The 19451-nt window shown below is 42.6% G+C and overlaps 1 protein-coding gene across 4 annotated transcripts in view; it reads right to left on the reverse strand.

The window, feature by feature from the left end:
• BICD2 (BICD cargo adaptor 2) overlaps window positions 1-19451 on the reverse strand; it is an 86920-nt gene that overhangs the window by 26531 nt on the left and 40938 nt on the right. For all 4 annotated transcript variants that reach the window (XM_071755394.1, XM_071755393.1, XM_071755396.1 and 1 more), the window contains exon 2: window positions 11024-11236. In XM_071755394.1, the coding sequence (XP_071611495.1) occupies window positions 11024-11236 (213 nt within the window). The remainder of the gene's footprint in view (window positions 1-11023; window positions 11237-19451) is intronic.

Genomic DNA, 19451 nt, shown 5'->3' on the forward strand with positions numbered 1-19451 from the left:
CTGATGACTTAATACAATTACTTCATAGTTAGTATGACTGAATCATGAAAATTCCCTCCCTTTCCACAGCTGCACTTCAGACAGTGAGTTACATCTCGATTGTACTCTGTGGAAATCTGGGAACAGATACAGGGACACAGCAAGTGGATCTTTGTCAAACAATGACTAAATGCTGTCCCCAAAGACTTCCTTTGTCTCTCCACCATTATCTTACATCTACAAGAGGCTCTGAAAAGCCACAAGCACCACTAGGACAGGTTTTTTTAATGTATTTGCTCCACTGCAGCCCCTTCCTTGCAGGACACACTTTGCATGGAGCAGACAAGTTCTGTCTGCAGAACACAGAACTTGTCTGCAGAACAGAGCACACTGGGGTTGTATATCAGTAATTAGCAAGATATTGTATTGTTTACAACCACCCACACCCCAACTGCTTCCTCTTTGCCTGTTCTAAGGCCACTGACCTTCCAAAAAGAAAAACTAATTTTAAAATCAATTGCTGGATATATAAGAACAACACAGTACCCTCTTTATATATATAAAAATTATTCTTTTCTTATGAACTGTTTTAATAAATGACACTAAATTTATACTGTATAAAAATCTGTATGTAGGAAGAGTCCCTTTGTCATGAGAAATGCTACGTTCATTGACCCTATACTGGTTTTTCTCTCCACACAAACTTTTGTATAAATTCCTCTGAACTCAAATGGCTGAGACATTTTTAAGATCAAACAGCTTTGTCAGGATAACAGCTGGCACATATATGGCCATCATTAAGACACAAAAAGGTCAAGTCTCCATTCTAGGTTCTTCATTTGAGGGCAAAATACCATGACAGTGGAAGTGGGGGCATCCTATTCTTGGAAGCAGTTGTGCTGACACAACCATCTCTACTGCTAGTTTGCCATAAGCTGGCCCCACAAACACCACTCCCAGAGCTACTGTGTATTTTATAGTGCCCACACAAGCATAACACCATGGAATTCCTTAGCTTTTCTCCAAAACCAGACCCAAACCAGTTATTTATCAAGTTGAAATAAGTCTCCTTTTCCATCTCAGCAGCAAGGGTGAGTCAGGATAACCCAGTAAGAAGAAACACTGATACCTCTCTGGCTTTCAGACCTGAGCTGCCCCTGCACAAGTATTTTCATTGCACTCTGGAACTCCAGATCCAGGGATTCTGTTCAGTATTGCCCCTGGAGTCCTGGCTGCATGAGAAACAGCTCAGGCCAGGCTGGTACACAGAGCACAGGCAGCTTCTGCTCAGGGAGATGTTGACTACCCTGGGTTTCTCTCACCTGCTTAACTTTGACAGCATAAAACAAATCCTTTGGGGCAATCCAATGCTAAAAAGCAGAGGGGTTAATGAGCCAGTTACACTCACTAATGACATAAAGGGAGAGAATACCAATCAATGTAACTTTTAAAAAACCTGGTCCCCTTCCTTTACCTGCAGTGAGCATTTACAGGGACCTAGGGAGAGAAACTTGACTCAGTAATACCCCAAATTTATTTCACCTAACAAAAAGGACAAACTGGACTAAACAAAACATAGGGTTTTAAAAAAAAAAAAAAAAAAAAAAAAAAAAAAAAAAAAAAAAAGCATTTAATACAGTGGCAAGAGCAGCAATGTTACTGCTGATACTACAGGCTCTTAGTGCTTCTGCCCAAGCAATGTTCTCTCACAAGCCATGTTTTAAAAACATGCCCTATGTGACTGAAAATAAATCTCAAGCTGCAGTTCTGAGTCAATTTATCAGTGCAGTACTACTAGGTGAAAAAAAAAAGAATTTTTTTCCCCCAAGCATTACAGTATTGCTTTGAAGCACGCTGCACTACATGCTCTTTCCTATTTTCAAAAAGAAGTCCATCTGACCTGAACAAATCTTGCTTAAATAGATTGCCAAGGGCCACCTACTTTAATGGAAACAGTGCCAAGCACAGGGAAAACAAAGCAATTTTTTTTTGCTTCTGCATCTCTAAATCACACTACAGGCAGAGTGGTTTTCACTCTGTATGGGAAAAAAACCCCAAAAAAGTAGCAAAGCCAAAACAAAAATAAATAAAAACAAAAAAGACCAAACCAAATAAAAAACCCAAAACAACAAAAAAAGGAACAAACCTCCTTAATTAACAGTTTGCAAAATAACACTTCAAGCCATTGTTTCACTGATTGGAGCTTCTCCAGCCCCTCTTTCAAAATTGTGCCTATTGATTTTGTATCTGTGAAAAGCACAGGGCTGCCTGCAAGAGAATCAGAATCACAGAACCATTTGGGTTGGGAAGGACCCCTGAGATCATCAAGTCCAACCCTTGCTCCACTCCCCCCGTGGTTCCCAGCCCATGGCACTGAGTGCCACATCCAGGCTCTTTGGAAATATCTCCAGGGATGGAGAATCCACCCCTTCCCTGGGCAGCCCATTCCAATTCTCCCTCCACTGCTCATGGCAGTCAGAAACCCTGGGCAGAAGAAAGGTCATAATGAAGGTGAGGAGCAGTGTCCACTTGCAGACAGCCTCATCCTGCTGTTCATGCAGCACTGATGAGCACACAGCAATTTAACAGGAACAGAACAATTAACAGATTCCACCCCGCAGCAAGCAGGCTCCCAGGTTAACTCCCAAACAACAGCCTGCCATGGAACCTTAATGGCTAATTGAAACTTTGAGAATAGTATTTAGAATTTCATAATGTCAGAAGAAGGTGAATTTTTTTAAATGTTTCCTTAAAATCTGCAATCTGAACAGAGCTCAAACAGTGAATTTCATTGCCCCATTTTCAGTATTAATTCATTTTTGGACACCAGGTCTCTAGACAGCAGGCATTAGAGCAAGAGAAACACTGCTGTTCCCATCTTTCCTCTGAATATACCAGTGCACAACAACAATAGAGAAATCAGGAACAGCTGCCTTCTTGAATGAGTGCAAAGCACATGAACTCAATTTTCATGACAATTCATCATCTTTGGAATAGATTTTTATTATGTTTCAAATGGATACAAACATTATGCAGTACTTCCCTTTCTGTAAAAAATACTCAGCTCTTATTATTCTTAAAGAAAAAAAAAAAAAGGAAGCTGTCAGTACAAAAACCAACTTCAATGAAAAAAAAAATGTGGGAAGAAACCAGCTGCCACCTGCACCCTCTGCCCTGTGCTGAGCCAGCATGCTGCTATCATCCTGGCACCACTGCCTTTGAACTCCCTGCACTGTACACAGGGAGGGGAGGTGTTTTTTTTTTTTTAATGAAACAATACTATTTACTCTGTGACCCTTCTAATTCTTTCAGCACACTACAGGACAAGAAATCCAGTCCTGCATGCTGAGTTTGACAGGCTCAGTACCTTCACGTCACAGGCTCATCACTGCTTTTCATTGAAAACCCAAGATTTTTTTACCAATCTGGAAAGAACCACTTTCATATTTGGAGCACACATTTAACAGCTGATTTTGTGGCACACTGCTCACTCAGAGATAACCCTTTCAGTGTGTTTTAGCATTAATTTAAATGTGTCTTGGTGCTCAGAGGCTTTTCCATTAGAAGTTAAGGGTTGCCATAGGATTCTGGAACACAGAAACAGGGAAGAACCTTTGTTATCCCCAGTGTTCCACTGAATGCCACATCACACTGCTGCCTTACTCCCAAATTCAGTGCTGACTGATTGATTTCTGGGAGCTTTCAAGGCAAAAAAGACAATGTGCAAATTCCTGCAGCCTTTCTTGTACAACATATGGGAATGGCAGAAAACGTTGTGTGAAATCAACCCTGCAGCCACTCCTGTGGACTGGACAATCCCAACACCCACCAGAGACACCTTCAGAAGATCAGACTTTGCAACTCATCAGGCAGAGCAGGGGAAATTGTGATTTGCAGGGTTTTTTTCAGTTGGTTGGTTTGGTTGTTGTTTTTGTTTGTTTGTTTAAATATCCTTTTCCCCAAGACTCCAAAGCCTGCCAATTTGGTTTTATAAAAGTTAATGCAAAGCACTCAGTTCTCTTATACAATTCTCTTGTCTTATTTTATATTTTTTTACAGCCACTTTGCTATTTAATTGGTCCATCTGCCTCCACTTGCTCCTTGCTCTTTGGTCAACATCCCACCCCAACCCTCTGTTTTCTTCTTGCTTCTTTCTCTGGCTCAAAAGCCTTGCTTCTGTTTCTCTGGTAACCATGACCTTCTCTCTCAACTCATTCTGTCTCCACGAGGTATCCAACTCTCTGGGCCTCTCAGAGGAAGTGTTTCTAGAAAAGCCTTTATTTGCACCTTCCCTAAATGAATACAAAACTCATACAAAGCAAAAATTCCAAGCTCTACCACAAACTGTTAGAGCTTTTTAGTCTCCTTCACTCCAATTAATCCAAATATTACTACTCAAGTAATTTTCCTTCCCCATTTTCTATGTTTGACATAATTATAAGCTGTTCACTTCTCTGACCTCTTTTTCCATTCTTCATGCTTCTGCTTCCAAAAGCTACAAATGTGCTGCTGCTGTCCTTTCTGTCTGGGGAGAACAACTCTAGAGATCAAGCAATTTTCTCTCCCTTTCTTTTCCACAATTCTTATAATGAAAGACAACAGGTCTTTCAGCATTTTCCCTTCTCCAAGCTGCTCACCTATATATGCAGACAAAATTTAGAATGGGAAGAGTGGTTTACATCATGCAAGTATGTACAGAAGACAAGTGCTCTACAAGCATATTTTTGCTATACAATTAACTTTGAGTTTCATTGACCTTTGCAATATATCCAAAAAAATATGAAGGTAATCATGTGGAGAGCATCACTTCATTTTGTTCCATTAAAACAAATTGTATCCCTCTTTCCTCCATTTCTTTAAAAAGGTAAGAAAGAGCCCTCTTGATTGGATATGAAAGTACTGGTAAGACTACATGAACTATAGTACTTCAAATCTAGAATGCATTGTAATACACTACTCACACTTTTCTCCACTTGGCAGAAGTGCACAGAGTGATTTAGAGCACCATAAGGTGTTGGTTCCACTTACTCTCTGCTGTAATAAAACCTGGGCCTCTTCAAGCACAGCTCCTGACACAGCTTTTAGGGACTGCAGAGCTTTGCCCCCGGGCTGCAGGGGTGATCTGCTGTGCATCTATTTATCTCCAAGGGTTAGGAGCACATTCAAGAGGGAGGAGGAACAGAAAGCAACACAAAGGACTATCCAGCAACTTAGCTACAAATCCTAGTGGGAAAGCAAAGTGTAATTAGAACTTCAGACATACTTTTCCTTCATTGATGACATGAACAAAAACTGGAGGAGGTTAATGCAAACTTGTCCAGGAGCTGGCAGGGCTCATTGAGAAGGCTTTGAACTGGGCTTGAAGAGGGAAGGGAATAAAACCAGGCTCTAGAAATAAGGCAAAGGACAGCGTTCAGTCTGCCATCCCACTCCAGGTGGGAAATTGTGATAAATGTGACAACAAAAACCCAGGGCACACATTAATAGGATATGGCTGGGAATGATCAGATACCAAAAGTGGAAACTAACTGCTTGACTGCTGAAATGCTTGTATGGCAATGCACAGAGTACAGGGAATAAGCAGGAGGAGCTGGAGGTGTGTGTTAGGCTGCACAGCTGTGATAGAGTCACAGTCACTGAAATGTGGTGGGACAGCTCCCAGGACTGGAATGTTGTCATGGATGGCTATGGACTAGTTAGGAAAAACAGACTAAAGGTGAGGTGGAGGTGTTGCTCTTTATGTGTGAGAGCAACTGGAATGTATTGAGTTCTATCCAGGGGGAAGGCAGAAGGGGTTGAAACTGTTCTGGGTGTCTAGTATAGACCAGCAGCCCAACAAGATGTTGCTGAGGCCTTCTACAGTAAACTGAAGTAACCTCTAGATCACACTCCTTAGTACTTAGGGATGGCTTTGAGCACCCTGATATTTGTTGGAAAGCCCACCCAGCCAGGCATATTCAGTCCAAAAGGCTCTTGCAGTGCATCAGTGATAAGTTGCTGATGCAGGCAGCAGAGGAACCCGTGAGAAGAAATGCACTGCTGGCCTTGTACTAACAAATAATGTCTGGCTGGGACATTAATGTTGGGAACAGCCTTGATGACAGTGATCACAACATTGTGGAGCCTTTTACAAGGAAGAAGAGGGGCTACAAGTAGCATTAGAGCCCTGGACTTCTGCTGGGCTAATTTTGTACTTCTTGTACTACTTGCAGGAATCCCATCTGCTAAAACTCTGGAAGGGAAGGGAGCCCACAGAAGTTGGCTTCCTTCAAACCCAAGACAGGTGCATTCCTTTGAGTAAAAAAAATGAGGTAGACATGGTAAGAGACCTGAGTGGATCAGCAAGGAGCAAAGAAAGTCTTGTGAAAGAAAAAAATTCAGAGCTCTTGGAAGAAGGGACTTGTCACTTGGGAGAACTATAGGGACATTGTCAGAGCATGCAGGAAAGCAACAAGAAAGGCCAAAGCCCTCTTAGAGCTAAAACTGGCAAAGGAAGTAAAAGGAAACAAGAAGGGCTTCTTCAAATATATCAGTAGTAAAAGGAAGAACAGGGAAAATGTGGGCCCAGTGCTGAATGGGGCAGAAGCCCCAATAACAGAGGATGCAGAGAGGGCAGAGTTGCTGAATGCCTTCTATGTTTCAGCCTTTACTCCAGAGACCTGTCCTTGTGAGCTCCAGATCCTGGATATAAGAGAGAAAACCCAGAGGAGGAAAGACTCCCCTAGTCAGTGAAGACTGGGCCAGAGATCAGTTGTGCAAACTGAATACACCCAAGTCCACAGGCCCTGATGGGATGCACCCAAGAGTGCTGAAAGAGCTGGGTTATGTTATCACCATAACCACCTCCATCATGTCTGAGAGATGAGGGCAAACAGGAGAGGTGCCTGAGGACTGGAGGAAAGCCAATGTCATTGCAGTTTTCAAAAAGGGCAAGTAGGAAGATCCAGTTACTGACCACCCAGCCTCACCTCCATCCCTGGAAACATGACGGAGCAGCTCCTTCTGGAGGTCATCTCTAAGACATGGAAGAAAAAGTTATCAGGATTAGTCAGCATGGATTTACCAAGGGATCTGATAGCCTTCTGTGACGTTGTGACTGAATGGGTAGATGCAGGGAGAGCAGTGGATGTAGTCTACCTGGGCCTTAGTAAGGCTTTTGACACAGACTCCCATAACATTCTCGTGAGCAAGCTCAGAAAATGTGGGATACAAGAATGGACAGTGAGATGGATTAAGAACTGGCTACAAAATAGAGCCCAAAGAGTGGTGATTAATGGTGCAGAGTCCAGCTGGAGACCTGTGATCAGTGGAGTGCCCCAGGGATCAGTGCTGGGTCCAGTCCTGTTCAACCTCTTTCTCACTGACCTTGCTGAAGGGACAGTGTCTTTGCAGCAAGTTTCCTGATCATACAAAATGGGAGGAGTGGCTGATTCACCTGAAGCTCTGTGACCATTCAGCAAGACTTGGACAGACTGGAGAGCTGGGACAAGAGGAACCTAATGAGGTTCAACAAGAACAAGTGCAGAGTCCTGCAATGAACTGCAGTAGAGGTGAGGAGGTGATCTGCTAGAGAGCAGCCCCATAGAGAAGGGACTTGGGGTCCTGGCAGACCCCCAGATGGGTAGCTAGCATCAGGTTACCCATGGAACAGCCACGTGTCCTTGTGGCCAAGAACACCAATGGTACCCTGGGGTGCATTAGAAGAATGTGTCCAGCACAACAAGGAAGGTTCTCTCCACACCCTCTGCTCTGCCCTAGTGAGACCTCACCTTCCAATAGTGCTTCCAGCTCTGGGCTCCCCTGCTCAAGAGGGACAGGGACTTACTTGAGAGAGTACAATGGAGGACTAAGAGGATGATTAAGGGACTGCAACACCTGCCTTATGAAGAAAGGCTGAGAGACTTGAGGCTTTTTAGTCTGGAGAGGACAAGACTGATGGGATCTAATCAATGTGTATAAATATATGAATATATATGTGTATAAATCAACACCTGTGATTGGATGAGGAATGAGGGATTAAAGATAGAGCACAGAGACAGGTCTGGAGACTTTCAAGACTCATCTAGATGCATTTCTGGTTTTCCCTAGTTTTGGTTCTGCTCTGGCAGGGGAGTTGGACTCGATCTTCAGAGGTCCTTTCCATCCCCTGACATCCTGTGATTGTGTGAAGAACTTCAGCAATGGGATTACTGTGTATTCACAGCAGAATTTTTAGCCAGCATCATGCTGAGCAGACAGGGCCATGCCTCACACCTGAAAGGCCCACCAGTGTGAAACACTGCCTTGGAGAAATAAACACTGACTAACAAACACTCAAATAATCTGCACTGACAGTAGAGATGTAGTGGGTCTTCCCAGCAATGTCTCTCCATCTCTAGTAATGTACTTTAACTGCAAGGCACAGAAAGCTGATACAAGCACCTGGAATACTTCTGTGTTCAAGGATATGGAGAGCTGAGTGCAAGCAATTCCATTATTGCACATCAGCAGTGCACCTGAGGTTTCCAGTGACTGAAGATCAGCTTCCACTTGAAGCTCTTCTAACCAAAGTGCTGACAATTTCTGGGTGTGCTTCAGTGGAGCATTCAGCCACTCACAATAACAGACCAAGGTCTACATCTTCCCTGAAAAATAAAGTTGTCAGGGCTAGCTGATTAGTTTTTTAGGTTTACTCAGTGTATGGGTGTACTTCATAAGCAGTAAACCTGGCTAAGGAAATTATCTAGAGGATTTGACTGAGTGTAAGGGTTGTTGGAGTCACTTATGTTAACTCTGAGTTAACATAACCAGAACACCTTTTATTTGCCTGGGAAAGAATCCTTCATTTGCTTTTCAGCTTCTCCACACTTGACACAGCTCTCTCATGACTTCAGAGCCAAATCACCCTATGGAATCTGTTCTGGTGCCAGTAAAACACAGGAGAGATGAAAGAAGATTAAAAAGGAATGCCAATTAGCAATTACTCAGGAACAATTACTCCTTCCAGTGACTCTTTCAGGACACAGGAGCTGCTGAGCTAGCTAATGACAGCAGTAAAACTCATCAGCTGTAACCACCCTGGCAGCCTGTCTCAACAGGCCAAAGTTAGATAATTCAACATGAAGTGTCAAAACCACTTGTGTTTGCTACAGCAACTCTAGGTGCTGTAAAAAAAAAATCAAAATCAAACAGCACTCCTCTCTTTCCAAAATGTCTTGTTAGGCCAGGACAGAACCAATTTTCTAACATTTTTCTCTCTCTCTCTCTTTTTTTTTTTTTTTTTTTTTTTTCTCTTCTAAGCAGCTGCACTTGCTGAAATCAGTGCCATGTCTCTCAGGCAGTCTCTGCTTCTAGGACTGACAACATTCCATGTTCAGAGTTCCTGCTGGAGAATGGGCTGCAGAACCAAGGCCCCTGTTCACTTCTGAGAGACATTTTATGCTCTGGAAAGACAAAGGGAGTGGATGGGTCCCACCTGCAATGCTCCTGTCGGGAGGAGCTGAGCAGACAGGTGACCAAAACTGACCTTATGGGGTGGTCCCTCCCATGGGTGTTGTACTGGGTATGGGGTCAGGTTCTTCCCCCATGGCTGGCATCCTGGGAGGATTCTATCCATTACTCTGCCTCTGATCCCCATCCATGCACTCCTGAGTCCCTGTGTCCCTGCCTCCAGCTCCTCCACCCTGACTCCAGCAGCCCAGCCTGGGACTTTTCCAGGGCTGCCCTGCAGCCTCAGGGGGAACCTGAGCATTACTGGGGGGAAGGGAGGAGGAATGTGATACTGCTTTTGTGTATCTGTACAGATTTATTCATTTTGCTTTTTTTCATCACTATTATTTCATTAAAGCTGTGTGGTTAATTTCCAACCTGGAAGTGTCTCTCCCTCACCCTCTCTCCTTTCTCTATCAGGGAGGGGAATTAATAGAGAGCACCTGCCATTCATTTAATTGCCAGCCTGGTGTTAAACCATGACACAAAACCCACTCATCTCTTCTGTGGAAGTGTTCTGAGAAGACATGAGGAATGATGGCATCTTAAACATGCAGTCTTCAGTGTGCTTCAAACAATGAAGGTCAACACCTAGTTCCCAGCCAGCACCACCACCACTGCTATCTCAAGAGGAGATGCTGCCAGATGCACTTGAGCACCTCCCTTGTGCCCCTATTAAGGGACAGATTTTTTCAAAAAAGCTCTATCCACACTAAACTCTGTATCCTGGCAGATAGCTACAAAACACCAGACAAAAACCTTTGCAGCCAGCCCTGACAAGCAAGTCTCCCTTAAAAATAAAGCAGAGATTCAGTCCCAGCTGATTTTTTTTTTTTATTATTTTTTTAATTTTTCATTTAAACTTCCTTTTAGTTTTGACAGGAGGAGGCCTCTGGCCAGAGGACACACCATCAGGCTTCTTCCACATCCTCTTTCTTATCTGGATAAAATCCAGAAGAGTTAATATGGAAGTAAAGGTTCCTGTGGCCTTTTTCAAGTCAGTTCTCTCAATAGGCAATAATACAGACTTCCAAAAAATAAATGCTATAAAGACTAGATCTGCCTACAGACTTCCTCTACAACAAGACAGAGAAGAGCCAAAGTAGTTTTTCTCTCATCAGCAGTCAAAAAAAAAAAAAAAAAAAATCAAAGAAGGAATTTGCACTATGCTTCTGAGCTATAAGGCAGATCCCATTCCACTTTCATCCTCAACACTTCCAGACAGCAGCAGCATTCTTCACTGCCAATATAAATATAAAACTTTTACCATGAGGCAAGCCAAAGCTAAGCACAGCAACAGGGGCTGGGGAAAACCACACTGCTCCTCTTGCTCCCCAGCTTACAAGGAACACATCATCTTCTCTCTCACAACATTTTCAAAGCAAATTTGCTATTAGACCTACAAATCATCAGAGGCCTCTGCATGGCCTCCTGTTTCCACCTCCCTGGACAACATCAGTAAAAAAGCAAATTGGTATTAAGCAAGTATTAATGAGTTCAAGAATGTTCCTTATTTTAGTTACACAAAATATAACCACAAGACAAGCTGTGGTGCACACTGTGAACCTGCACTCACCTCTTTCAGTTCCTGTGCAAGAGAATTAAGGCGTTCATTTTCAGACTGGGTGTTGGCAAGGACATTCCTGAGTTGCTTCAGTTCTGTCTGCAACTCCATCACCTTCTTCATGTAGTACTCTTCCTTGGTAGCTGATTCCTGAATCAAGGTCTCCTCTCTGCTCTCTCCATCTGCTGCCACCTTCTTGTGGTTGGTATGAGCCTGCCCAAAAGCCTAGGAGAGTCAGAAAATAAATGTTTCATTAGTAAACCCAGAATTTTGTATAAGTAACTTCCATTGTAAATAGCTGAAGCTATTCACCCTCATGGTTTTTTTATGGAGAACAAGGCAATCTTTCCTTCACCCTCCTCTTCTGGGATCAGACCTTCAAATGTTATGAAATGGCCACACATCAACACCCAAACAGCATTTTGTGATGCCCAGGATACTAAGCATAAACCCCTGTGAGAGGAAATAACATATTGATCTGAGTCTGCCAACTCAAAGCAAGACTTCAGTTCCCAACAAGATAAGCACAAACTTTTTCATGTGGATATTCTCTAGAGTTGGGTCAGACTCACTCCTGGAAAAACTGAACCACTGGAAACAGAATTAGCATTAGCAGCCTGTTGTGGTTCTTAGGCAGGGAGCACACTAACTCTTCTCCAGGAGAGGCTGAGGGAGCTGGGGGTGTTGAGGCTGGAGAAGAGGAGGCTCAGGGGAGACCTCATCACTCTCTACAACTCCCTGAAAGGAGGTTGGAGCCAGGGGGGGTCAGGCAGATATCAGTAGGATAAGAGGGCACAGACTAAAGAATTTTTTCCTAATATCCAACCTAAACCTCCCCTGGCAGAGCTTCAGCTAGATTCTTTAATAGCACAGTAATTATTGAATATACCAGGGCTGAAACAGATGACTGAATGTGCTAGATCTGACTACACTTAAAGACACCCACATATTGCTCCTATCAGATTAACTTTGATTTCAGATAGGCATGTCAGAGATATAGGAAATAAATATCCATTGAAGAGACTCTAGCCAGGTTCACTGAGTTGACCCAAGGGAAATTAAAAAGCATCACATTTCATACAGAAGGTAAAACACCATCTGTGCAGGGCAAAGCAGCTTAGGGGCCTAATACCCAAGACTTCCATAAATGTTAAAAGTATAGCAAAAAACATGAAAGCTTCTTGTGTACATTATGCATTTTCCATAAAGAACTGAAATCTACCTTTTATCTATTACATCTATTACAAAAAAGGACTCTGGGCATTCCTTTGCCCAGTGAAATGGCAGCATTTTCTTGGTAAGAGGATGCTGAAGCTCAGGATACTCAGAGCCACAGCTGATTAACCAGACAGCAAAGCCCAAGCAGGATTCAATTGAGGAACTCAGTAATACCATAAAGGGAGAAATACTTGAGATTAATGACTAATTTGTTCTTAAAACTTTCAATGCATGTGACAGGCCGTGGGTTACTTTACCTTCTGAAAAGAGAAGGTTATAATTACACAGAAGTCAATATTGCCAGGGAGTGTTTTGCCACAAACTGGTGTAACAGATGAGATTGGGCTTCTTTTTAATCCTGTATCTTGTCTTCTACACAGGCTAATGAAGGATGCTTCAGAGAAAGGTGCAAGAAACACCAGAACCTCCCAGAACTGGGGGGGGCTGCCTTAAGCCTTGAAGCAGAATGCTCACTGTAAATTTGGAAGTGCTATTAACATTTACTTTACCCATGTCAAATATCCTCTTATTTTTCATGGTTTTATCTATTTTTTTACTCTAGAATCCTACAGCAATAAAAACTGTATTTCAGATCATGCTTTTACACAACAGGTTTTTGACAGATCACAAGTTTCTCACTTTTTCATGAGAGAATTTTTTGACAGATCACAAGTTTCTCACTTTTTCATGAGAGAATGTATTTTGTTCAGTGACCTGAAGGTGTGTTGTTATTCCATGATTCCCTGTCAACAATTCCTTGTTTTTAGAGACTTCCATCATGACCCCTATTCCCTGCTGAAGGTGAGGTGAAGTTCAGCAAGTTTGCATCACTTTTCTGTTTCAGAGGGCCACAAGGCAGTCAGACTCCCCTTTCAAAAACTATCTTGTATTATGTTTTGTTTCCAATGGCAAGACCAACCCAACCAAATGGGAACTGGAGATGCCAGGTCACACATTCCAGCTGTGGGAATGAGCTCATGGATCACCCCTACCAAAGGATGCTGCTCTCCCTCATGGGCCCAGTGATTTCTGCTATTATATATTCACAGCCAACAAGCTTGGGAAGTTTCAACAGAAATCCTGCCATCCTTGATGGCATTCCTGGCTGGGATCAGGAAGATGGGTACAGAATCATGAGGAAATGGATTCTGCCACTATCCAGAACACAAGAAACCTACTTGGAAGACATGGCCATCAGGACAGGCAGCCTAGAACAATAAGGGAACACTTAAAAAGTAATAATTCTCACCAAGCTTCACTGTCTCTCTTGGAAGTACTTAGAAACTGCCTCATACATTCAGTTTTTTAATTGCAACCACCTGCATGGAACAGGAAATTTAACTTTAACTAAATTGTGCAAAATTACAGGGCAATGAAAGTACCTTCCATGGCTACAGCTGAGGCTTGCTTAAAATCAATCTATTAAGAGGAAAACTGACTTTTTGCTGCCAGATGTGAAACTCATAAGCCTTCCCACTCCCAGAAGTCCATCAATTACCCACTTGCTTTAACACTACATAAAACACAGAAATAAAAGGTGAAGTTACTCTGCTCTTCCTCTTCCAAAACCCTCTATTTCTAACTAGTAAGGTACTGGCAACCCATTTGCACACACCTTGCTGGGCACTAGGACTGCAAGAATCATGTTCAGCTGATCAGCTGCCTCAACATGACACAAATATTTAAGGGACTATAAAAGTTCCCTTCTTCCAGATCTCTGAAGGTAAGGGCAAAAGCAAAATCAAGGAGCTCATGAACCAGAACACCATCATGCTATTTGCTCAGATGGATGTGCTTGCTGGTTCACTGAAAAACCCTTTACACTGTTGGACAAAGGTACAATGAGCTTTTAGCTTTCATCTATCTCCTCAAAAAGCTGCATGAGAGACAAACTGAAAGCCTTCTTTGGTTTTAACACCATCTGAAACTAAACAAAACCAACCTCCACCTCAAGTTCTGTATAGCCATTTATCTGTGGACCAAGGGAACATCCAACACTTCCCAGGGTTCTTGCAGTGAGGGCAGCACACCTCCCAAAGCAGTAAAAAGCACACAGCAACCCCTGGGAAATGCATCAAAGCATGGGGATGGTGATTATCAGTTATTGTTAATAATCTGCTGCTGGAGAGGCTGTGAAGCTGCAGAGCAAGTGAAACCCTGACAGAGTTTCTCTTGCCAAGCTGCCATCACCTGCCAGGCACAGCAGTGCACATGGTCCTCCAGCCCCCATCCTCCCCCAAATCCACAAGGGAATGATGCCCAAAGGCTCATTACAGCACCCTTGAAGCCAGTGAGAAATTTACCCTAATGAGCTGATGAAGGTTTATCAAAATAAGTATCATCACCCAAAATTCTATCAACTTCTGTGTCTGCATGATTACTGACACCTCAGCAGACTCTGAGCAATTAGAAATGCTATCATATTCCTAAATATTCCTAAATCTAATTGCTAAGAATCAAGGAGACTGCTACAAATTTCATCTTCAACTGATGATGTCTGAAGTCTCAGGAATTCAAAATTCTCCACAATAACTGCAAGTGGGAGAAGGAATTTGGGCAACAAATGGGTGAGGCAGACTTAACAAGTAACTAAGATGTTAGATAAAAAGGTCAAAACCAGCTCACCTAAAATAAAGTCCTAGGTCAGACTGCATTTAAACTGGGTTGAAAGTACCACTTTCCAAAAGACAGACTCAGTACTGAGTAAATTTTCCTCTAGGTTTGATGACTGTTTGCTATACAGATTACACATCCTGTCTTTTGCAGGAGAATCTGGTCTCAACTGCTTTATAGATGACAGTTTTTGCATGAAACTCATCACACTAAAAGAGACTTCTTATAACTCCAAGATGTCAGAAGAAAGTATTCCTGAATCTGTGGAAAAAGAGGGTAGATGACTACCTGGAGCTTGGTCACTTTGGCATTGCACAAAATGCCACAAGAACAACCAAACAAAAACCAAACAACAAAAAAGTTATGCTGGGGAGAGCTCTTTGAGAGATAAAGCAAAGCCAGTATGATGCTCTACTGACTTCTGCAAGGAGCTGATGTACCTAAAATTTTGTCTGCTGAGCTGTGACTACTCCCTGAGCTGCACAGGGACCACTGGAGGCTTTGGAGCTGCCTCCTGGAGCACCTCCCTGCAGCCTGGGCTGTCTTCTTACCTAGGGAGAAAGTCAGGGCACACACTGAACCACAGCAGGACTGGGAATGTAAAGAAAGGAAAAGCCTCAGAGCTTCTTAAAACAAATGCAAGGGGCTCATGGCTCCACGATAACCAAGTGTCATCCTAGTTAGGTGCAAAATCTGATTCCTTCAAAAAAAAATTTCTTTTTTTCACAAAAAAGTTTTCCTGGTGTAATTCTTCAGCCTGAATACAAGCCAAAATAATATTTTTAAAGAAGAGTCTGCTTACACCACCACCACCCCCTTTCACCAGCTTATCTCACATTCTATGTTTGCTAAGATAGAAACAGATGAGAATTAACAGAAGAAAACCCAGCATTTTCAAAATCGTGCATAAAAAAAAACAAGGTCAGATTTTCAAAGAGATGCAGGCATTTGCTTCACCAGTTACATAGCCTAGAGCCAAGTACTGTGCATTGGTTACCATTAGGAGACAACTCCACTGAGCTTGCTAATGCCTCTTCAAACAGAAAACAATAAAGGCTCATTTTGTCCTTCATTGGACAAAGAAAGCAGAACTAAGCTGTCTGCTCCTGAATTATACAGCTTGAAAAAAATCAAGCTCTCACATATTGCTCATTCCAGTCAGCCAGGAGTTACTAAATAGCCATCTCACTGGCAGCAGGGAAAACACCAAAACAACATTAGAATATTAGTTTAATGCCTACTCTATAATTGCTTCGAACTCGCACTCACATACATTCCTGAAGCACTGCAGATTTGAATTCACCATTCTTAGTCTACAGAAGTCCTAACAAGGATGCACAGAAACCCCAGACATACCAGTAAATTGCTTGTAGCACTGTTAGATGAATGCTAGCCAAAGATTTTCCACCTCTCAGTGCCTTCATCTCAGTGCTGCAGTGGTCCTGGGGGCACCTGGGATGCCCCAGGGCCCATCCCATCACCTCCTGGGCAGGCTGAGGCTGGAGCTTGCAAGAGGCAGCTCTCCATACCCCCTCTTTCTGTGAGACATTCAGGGAGCTGATCACAGCTCACATCCTCACCATGACAAACTTTTCTTTAATAAACACAAGCTTGAGTGTTTCTAAAATTTGTCTCTCCATCTGCAGGCAGAGGGAATGGCAGATGCCTTGGCAAAGAGGAATGCCAGTGTATCTTCCAGTGAGTGACACTTAGACTGAGTTTTCATACTGTCCACTAGTTCCATTTCCCTAAAGGAGAAGAGCTCCAGGATAAAGAAAATGTGTGATAAGGTAAAATTCAAGTAAATCATATAATTTTTCCCTGCACACAGCTCCTGCTTGCTTGCAGCCCTTGGAGCACATAAATTCCCAAGTTGGTGCCAACAGACATTGAGCAAAGTCTAAATGATGGGCTTTGGATTTCCTGGGCTTGACAGGTTTTTAGGTATAACTGTATTTACAAAATTCTTGGGTGCTCCACAGTCACATCCATTCCCTTTTGAGAAGCCCAACGCTGCTGCCGACCAAGCTGTGCACAGCAAGGGGAAAAATGGCTAAAATACAGATGTGGGTTTCTTCCTGATGCAAACACAGCAAGGGGAAAAATGGCTAAAATAGAAATGTGGGTTTGTTCCTGATGCAAACAGACCCAGAAGTTACAGCCCTGCTTCTAACCAAGGGTGAAGGAAGTTTGCAAACCAAACCAACAATGCAGGAAACATCAATGAACATTTGAATGGAGAAGAACAGAGACAGCAAAGTGGCTTAATGTCACTACTGGGTACACAAGAGACAGAATTCACCTCAGTCCTGGGCTCTGGGGACAGACACACCCATACAGGCTGCAAAGACAGATTGTGAAGATAGAGAACTAGATGCAAGCAAGAGACCCTGCATCCCATCATAGAGGTTGATCGTGTGGTAATGCCACTAATAAACAGAAATCTACGCAAAAACTTGCATTTCAAAAACTTTCATTGGCTGACAAATACATTTTTCAGCTTGATTTAGCTACAAAAAGCCTCCAAATGAAAGGTGCTAATGAATGCCATGGCATCACTGTGGAGAGAGCAAGTGAGCAGCAGCACCAGAGGGAACACGATGTGCAACCAGCTGCCTCTATTAACATGAGCATCAACCACAGCCCTGGTTAGACCTGAGCTCCCCTTCCATATGGGGTAAAGCAAAGATGCCCCTAAATGCCAATGAGTGTCTCCTTAGCAATTAATAAGCCAGTGGCATTGCCAGTCCAAAGTTGCCTGGGCCAAAGGGTTCACTAATACTGACTGAACACACAGGACAGAAAAGGTGTCAGTGACTGCAGCTCCTTATGTACCTGCAGACATACAGAAGAAATGGGAAAATAAAATTCTGAGCCTAAAGCTGGGAGCAGATGGCAGACCCCAGCTCCAATGCCCCAAGCCATAAAGAAACAACAAAGTGCCAAAGTCCCCAAGTTGTCTCAGGAAAAAACCCATCTAGCCCAGAGCCCTGACCCACTGATTAGCATCAGGAATTCAGAGCAAGCCTCACAGACAAAATCACATGAAACTGCTGGGAACATAGCAAACATTGTGCTTTTCTTTTCATACTATTTTTCAAAACACTTGCTCACTGGATTCCTGTGCTACTAATAAAAAATTCTTATTTCCCTTCTTTTATAATACATGATAGTAATGACCCCTGGGCCCTGCAATGCACACTTACAGGTGGGTGCTACCTCCTGCAGTCCTGGTTTTTCAGAAACCCTCCATGCACATGCAGTACAAACAGCTTCCAGGTTACAAACCATCCAGTGCCTACAGGCTCCAGCTTGCTGTAGCAATGCCAAGCTCCAGTATTCCTGTTTTCAAGATTATGTACAGGCCAACATTTAATTTTCCACACTACAGAGTCTAAGCCCAGAGGTGCCCAATCTTCCTTTGTTCCCCAAGGTGCTTTGTTTGAGCCACATCCTTTGTACTGGAGATTATTTTGCTCTCTTGAGGGGTCAGATTGCTTTAGTCACATAAATATGGAGCTAGCAAAGCAGATTCAGCTCTATGCTCTCTGCTTATCATGGGTTCCCAGGCAGCATTAATGCTTGGTATACAAGCTCTGGATAAGAGCAACAGCTTACAAAAATTGTAAGTCTCTTGCAGGCATTTCTTGCTATGGATATTGAACTTGGAGAATGTTTCTCTGCTTATTCCAAAAAATCTTAGTATGGTAACAAAAAAGCAAAGATGCACGTAAAAAAAAAAAAAAAAAAAGAAAAAAAAAAAAGGTAAAATATCAGTTCTTCAGTCCTGCCAGTTATCTGTAGCTGAAAACAAATCACAAAAAATAGAACTATCACTGCAATGGAAAAGAAAAAGACATGCAAACTTCCAGTGAATGTTTAACCACAATTCTTTCGACTGAAGAGGAGTTGAGATGTTAGTAATGTATTTGCAGTAAAAGAAATTACTAAATTACTATTTTATACCCAGCTTGGAATGAAAGTCCTGTGCATTTCTGGAGCAAATACAAATCTGTTTTTATCAAATGCCTAACATAAAAAAAAAAAAAAAAAAAAAAAAAAAAAAAGGAGAGATAAGTATTTCAATGAAAACATGAAGAATAAATCACAGTACATTGCTAAAGAACACTATCACTGGGATGAAAACACCAGCAAGACATGGGCCAGTTTTGCACATAAAACACAGTAATCCCATGCAAGTGTACATAAAAAGGTCAAGACATTTTGGAAAAATTGTTAAAGTTCAGGCATTGAAGCTTAAAAACTTAAGACAGTCTCTGGTGGCTAGGGATTGCTACCCTGTGCTGGCAGCACTACCCTGCACCTTCCTGACACCTTTTTTCAGATCCTGGTCACAGGCAGAAACACGCCAGACTGAAAAGGTGACAGATCTGATTCAATATGGAAATTAATTTGTACTCCTTTACCTCCTCCCACACTGAACTGCAACTTCAGTGCTTTTTTCTGCTTGCTGTGATTTTGGTTGGTTGCTTGGTTTTGGGGGGGGATTTGTTTTTTGTATTTTTTAGTGCTGTTTTTTTCAGTGACCACCTGCTCTTAAAATCTCATGTCCAAATTCTATTAAAAAAAAAAAAAAGGTACAAGAGGG

This window comes from Heliangelus exortis, chromosome 12 (assembly GCF_036169615.1).
Source record: "Heliangelus exortis chromosome 12, bHelExo1.hap1, whole genome shotgun sequence".
NCBI lineage: Eukaryota > Metazoa > Chordata > Aves > Apodiformes > Trochilidae > Heliangelus > Heliangelus exortis.